Source organism: Delphinus delphis, chromosome 7 (genome assembly GCF_949987515.2).
Source record: "Delphinus delphis chromosome 7, mDelDel1.2, whole genome shotgun sequence".
Lineage (NCBI taxonomy): Eukaryota > Metazoa > Chordata > Mammalia > Artiodactyla > Delphinidae > Delphinus > Delphinus delphis.
The window spans coordinates 114,581,580-114,587,554 of NC_082689.1; the positions used below are offsets into that span (position 1 = coordinate 114,581,580).

Sequence of the window (5,975 nt, forward strand, 5' to 3'; positions counted from 1 at the left end):
CGCGATTCAGAGTGGCCAGGCCAGCTGGTGGGGATGGTGGCTGCTCACCCCACTCTCCGGGTGACAGGCGTTTGGGGCTGAGCTGCCCTTTGTCACCGCATCCGTTCGCTGCTATCGCGGAGGCTGCTGTGTGGGTGGCAGGGTGCCACCGGCTGTGCGCGTCCACGTGCGCACTGTCGAGTCTGCCATATCCGTGGAGGGCTCTCCCTCCGCTTTTGACTGATGGCTGGATGAAGAAGTAGGAAAATATCTCAGGCCTCCCCCGGGCACCTCCCGGGCAGCCCAGCGGCACCACCACGGCCCCCCTGCCGCGCACGGCGTGCCCCCCGCCGCGGGACCGTCTGAGCCCCGCCCTCAGGCGCAGCCGCACTCCTCCACGATCATGTTCGGCACGTCGCGCTTGACGATGTTGTACTCGTCGTCGAAGTAGAGCATGGACATGGTGCTCAGCTTGGTGGGGATGCAGCAGGAGTTCACGGTGCCCGGGTTCAGCCCCCGCATGCGGTACTGGTTCACCACGGCCGTGTGGAAGGACGAGGCCGAGCCGGGCACCCCCGCCAGGTAGGCCGGGCAGCTGCCCTCGCAGTAGTTCCCGTAGTAGCCGGTGGGCGCAATGATCCAGTCGTTCCAGCCGATGAGGCGGAAGTCGATGAAGAACTGCTGCCGGCAGCACAGGTTGGTCCGGCCGTCGCACTCCAGGCCCCGCTTGCGGATGCGGTGCCGGCTGTCGCCCAACCGCGCCTGCACGACCACGAAGGGCCGGTGCGACTCCTCGCCCGGGTGCACGAACACGGGCGCCACGGCCAGCTCCCGGCAGCCGTCGCACTGCACGTCCAGGCTGAGCCGCCGCTCGCCCCGCGCGAACAGGGCCTGGATGGGCTCGGTGAGCGGGAAGGTGTGCCAGCCGCTGCGCTTGAGGTCCACGCGCTTCTCCACCGCGGCCCAGCGCTCGCCGGGGCCCTGCTCCCGGAAGTACACCTTGACCCGCACCTTCCGCCGGCCGCCCTTCTCCAGCACGTAGGGCAGCAGCTTCAGGTAGAGCCATAGGCTGGCCTGCACCACGAACAGGTTCTGGTTGCCCTCGTTGGAGATGAAGAAGTACAGGCGGACCCGGGAGGAGGCCAGGCCATCTGCGGAGAAGCGGGAGAGCAGGCCAAGTTAGATCAAGGAGAACGTGAGGCGCCGGGAAACAGGGACTCTGCCGCGTGATGCTGGGCTTCGCACTGGCCACGCAGCTGGCCGGTCCTGCCCACAAATTCCTCTCCTGGGGCCTGGGCCTCTGATGGTAACCTGGCAGAGGCGGGGAAAATCATTTCCCATCGAGAAACCCGGACCAGGTTGGAGTCGGAGGGTCAGGGCCTAGAAAACCCGGCCTCACCTCTCCCAGGCCAGGGTTCCCAGGAGACAGGCTGTCAGAACTCAAAGCTCAACAGAGGAACTTGTTAGGAGGCCAAGATCTTAACAAGTTGTTACGGGTATCTGTGAAATCCGAAAAACAAAACCAGGATCTCGCTGAGGATTTGGGGGTGGGTTGTTCTAGCAGAGTTTGGGTTCTTTTTTTTTTTTTTTTTTTTTTGGTTAACTTAGGGCATTGCAAAATCCAGCTGAGCCACCTACTGCCTCTTTGCAGTGTTTACCTAAGCGTGATCTGATCCAACCCCCAGTGGAACCTCCACTGCAAACAAGCCAGCTCTGCTTGGATTTCTGACACGGGAACGTGTGCGTTGCAGGCTGCAAAGTGCAGCCCTCGTTTCCGAGTAGCTCCAAGGGACAGGACACTGGGCTCTGAAACTTGAGGCCCACCCCTTTCACGAGACCCTGGCTCCCCGTGAATGGCACGTTCGAAATCTCCATGGATAAGGAGAACTGGCTTGTTAGTTTTCTCGATAATTTAGCTCAAGCAGAAGTGAGGCCATGCCAACCAAGAGGACTCCTCTCTCATCCTACATTTCAGTGACCCTTCTCTCTGACAATCTCTACATTTTTTTTTTTTTTTTTTTGCAGGAAGAACAAATAAGGCAACTGTGTGGCCTCCGCTGGTTTTATCAAACCTCCTACCACTGCCCCCCTCCCAGCCCCCTCCTCAGGCCCCGCCTGGCTCCTTTAATAACAGACATCTGACTTTGAAATGGGGGAAAGTGCAGCCTTAAAAGCTGGTCTTGGACGAGCTGCCTGTGACCTGAATCTGTTATTTATAAGTCAAAGAGCTGGCTCCGTGAAACGGACCAGAAATATAACAGCCCCCGCTGTCATTCTGTGCCACCGGGACCAAAAGGCCTCCTCGACCTTCCAGAATCACATTTCTACTCGGGGCCCCAAAGCACCGTTTAATCCAAGCTCTCTAATTGCATGTCCAGCTTCCCCTGACTGTCGGACAGCTAAAACGGCAACGTGTTTCTTTCTAAGCACAAACCAGCCCTGATTGTCTCTGCTTTGCTACACACCCGGCCATGCAAAACTTTTCATCCCTTTTCATCCCCAGGAGGCACCAGCACAGTCTGCCCGCTGCCTTGGGGGGTGGGGAGGGCATCTGCAGCCTGGGGACACAATTGCCACCAACCCCCCCAAGGCTCCCTGCCCACCCCACCCTGCCCAGGGCTTCCCCCTGCAACCTTCTCCGAAGTCCCCTGGGCACAAATGGGGCTGAGCTCCAGGCACAAAAGCCACCGGGCTCATTCAAGTCCTGAAAAGGACAGCGAAGCCGAGAGCAGTTGCAGCATTTCAGCACGAGCACATTTTACTCCTTCTTTTAAAGTTGGAAAGGTATTTTTCCTTGCTTGATTTTTACATTTAGACAGTGGTAGAAATTTACAATCCAGGGCCGGGGGAAAATTCCAGAAAGGACTCCGACCCTTTGTTAACTACTAACTCTACTGGCTCTAAGGCCAAGGAGCTGCTGCCGCTGCCAGGCGAGCCGAAAGGCACGGGGCTGCCCCGGAGCCGAGCCACTGTCTTTCTCTGCGTAAATGATGGGACCTGTTGAGAAGCCTGCCTTCCGCCCGATTCCAGTGCCCACACAATCGGAAGAGAGGTTGCCTAGCTCTTCCCAGCGAGGCTTCAGCAATCCTGGCAAGCCCACACCACCCGGCGATGGAAGCGGCCCCAGGGGCCTCTCACGCAGGCACACTCACACACACACGCACACACACACACACACACACTCCTCCGGCCCACGGATATCAACAAGCACACACATCTCCATCCACACTGCTCAGCCTACACTCCGATCGTGGGAAACAAAAACATTAAGCCATCACCGAGCGAATGCCCGCGGAGCCAGGGCCGCACGCATTGGCCGGGAGGGGGGCGCGCACCCGGAGGCGCTGGGGCCCGTTTCGGAGAGCGGGGTGGAGAGCAGAGCGCTCCGCGGCGGGGGTAGGGCAGCGGGAAGGGGTTGCTGCCCACGGGAAGAGGACGACGACCGGGACGGAGCGCACAGGGCCCGAGGCGAGCGGGCTGGGCCGGGCCGGGAGTCCGGGTTCCCCCCAGGGCGCGCTGGCTGCGGCTGCGGCTGCGGCGGCCAGAGCCGGCGGGAAGGGGGTGGAGGGGGGAGCGAGGGCCGCTCGCGGGGCCGACCCACCTGTCTCCGCGAAGCTGATGATCTCGGAGACGCGCTCCTGGCCGTCGGCGCCCGGGCTGGCGTGGCCGTCGAGGTGCGGGATCTCCACCCGGCCGTCCTCGCGCACCTTGCCCGCGTGCAGCTTCCGCAGGGCCGTGACCATGGCGGCCTTGGGCACGGCGTGTGTGATGTTGGGCCGGCCCCGCATCTGCAGGCGGTTCAAGATGTGCCGCTTCACCGCCTCCAGGAAGTCGCCGTCCACCCGGCCCAGCTCTTCGGGCCGCCGGAAGCCGCCGCACGACGTGCAGGTGTCCTGCGAGCCGCCGGGAGCTCCGGGCGGCAGGGGCGGCGGCGGCGCGGCGGGCGACGGCGGGGGCGTGGGCGAGCCCCAGGCCTCGGGCCCCAGCCAGCCGGCCGCCAGCAGCAGAAGGCAGGCAGCCCCCAGCGCCCGACCGGGCAGCCCGTCCATGGTGCGCCGCTGGCGACGAGGGCGCCCGCCGCGAGGCGAGCCGAGCCGAGCGCAGGGCCGGGCTCCGGGCTCCCGGCGCGCCGCCCCGCCCCGCCCCCGCCCGCGCCCGCCCGGGCCTCCGCCCGCCCGCCGGGAGGGCCGCCGCCGGCTCACAGGGGGAGGGGGCCGGCCGGGCCGCGGGGGTTCCCGCGCGGCGGGGAAGGGGCCCCGCGGGTGCCGGAGAGACGCGCGGGGCTAGGCGGGGGCCGGAGGGTCACTGGCGCACGGGCGTCTCGGGGCGCCTCGGCATCCGCAGCCTTCTTCCCATCCTCTCCGCGTCGGGGCCCCGCAGCCCCCGCTCGGGTGAAGCGAAAGCGGCGGCAGCGGCGGCTCGGTCGCCGGGCGGGTAAGGTGGCGAAAGGGCCGGTCGACGCAACTTGGCCGAGACGGAAACGAAGGCGCCTGGGCCCCCGGAGCGGAGCCTGCCGCGGCTTGGCGCGGCGCTGCGGCGGGCGCTGCGGCGGGGCCCCGCGCTCGCACCTGAGCGCCTCAACCTCGCGCCGAGGAAGGGCCGCCGGCGGCGGCGACGGGCGGGTCGTCCTCGCCGCGGGCCGGCGAGTGGGCGGCGGAGCGGAGCGAGCGCGGCGCCGGGAGCGCCGGGGAGCACGGGCCCGCTCAGAGGCGGCTTGGAGCCCCGGGCCGCGGGCCCTGCAGTCCTCCCTGCGCGTCACACGGCAAAGTTGTCTCCAGGCTCCCCGGGCGCCGCATCCACCGGCGGGCGGGCGGGCGGGCCGGCCGCTGCGCGCTCCGCCGGGGCCTCTGCTCCGCCCGCCTCCTCGCCGCCTGCCTCCCTCCGCCCGCCTGCGCGGGCCGGCGGGGCGCGGGGCGCCGGGCGAGGTAGGCGAGGCGGCGGCGGGGCCCACTTCGCCCCGGTCTCTTTTAGCTGCGCGGCGGCGGCGATGCGGGCTCGAGCGCCTAAAAGTCTCGCTGCGTCCCCGGCGCGGGCGTCCTCGCTGGCTCACACGCCGCAGGGCCGGGAGAGAGCAGGCGGGTGGCGGCCGCGTCCCCGCGCCCGATCGGCCGCGACAGAGTGCGGACCCAACAAGGAGGAGTTCTTCGCTTTGCTCTCTTCTTTTACTCTCCTCGTTTTTTCTCCCAAGGGGGAAAAAAAGCCGCACAATCTCCGTATGTGCGCGCGCGTTGAGATAGACGTTGGCAGAAAAAAAAAAAGAGGGGGGGGGAGTTTCGCCCTGGCCGTGCGGGAGGAGACTGTCCGCGCCTCCCCGCTCCGCTTCCCGGGGGCGGGGGGGGGGGGGGTTGGGGGAGGGGAGGCGGAATCTGTTCAGGTCGGTGCTGCCCGCTCCCCCCGCCCACCCCCGCTTCCCTCCGCTCCCTTCCTCTGCCTTCGCGAGAAGGAGGGGCGAGCGGGCCCTCTCCCCTCCCCCCTACCCCCCGCGAGGCCGGGCCACTTCTGCGGTCCCGAAACTTTCTCACCACGTGGGCGCCCCAGACCCCCGCCCAGCTGGGCGGTTGGCGGCACCGACGGGCTCCCAGCCCAGGGTCCCGGCGCTCTCCTCCTACCCGCGGCCGCGCAGGCCCTGCCCCCGGCCCGGCCGCCGCCCTCCGCGCCCGGGAGAGGCACCTCTCGCCGCCGCAGCGGCCCCGGCCCTGCCTGGGGTGCTCCCTCAGGGGCCGCGGCGAGGCGGGGCGAGTCGGCCTCGGGCGCCGCGGGCTGACTCTGCCAGCGGATGTCGCTCCCGGGCTGCAGTGCCCGAGCCGAGCGCCCCGGGCCGCCGGCACACTGGGCGAGGCGTGGGCCCCGTGGGCTGGAAGGGCCTGGCCGGCCGCTGCCTATGCCGGCGGCACGCCCCGAGGAACTCCTCGATTGCTGGGGGCACCGGCCTCGTCGCCGACAGGCCTCCGAACACCGGTCTTGGCAGGCTGGCGAGGTCTCCAGCACCACTGCCG

The 5,975-nt window shown here is 67.4% G+C and overlaps 1 protein-coding gene across 1 annotated transcript; it reads right to left on the minus strand.

The window, feature by feature from the left end:
• Positions 1–260: 260 nt before the first annotated feature.
• On the minus strand, positions 261–4,028 carry INHBB (inhibin subunit beta B). Its single transcript, XM_060015749.1, has 2 exons — positions 3,581–4,028; positions 261–1,130 (listed from the first exon to the last, which is right to left on the minus strand). The coding sequence occupies exons 1-2, from the start codon at positions 4,026–4,028 to the stop codon at positions 355–357; spliced, it is 1,224 nt and encodes a 407-aa protein (XP_059871732.1). The 3' UTR covers positions 261–354.
• Between the last annotated feature and the right edge of the window lie 1,947 nt (positions 4,029–5,975).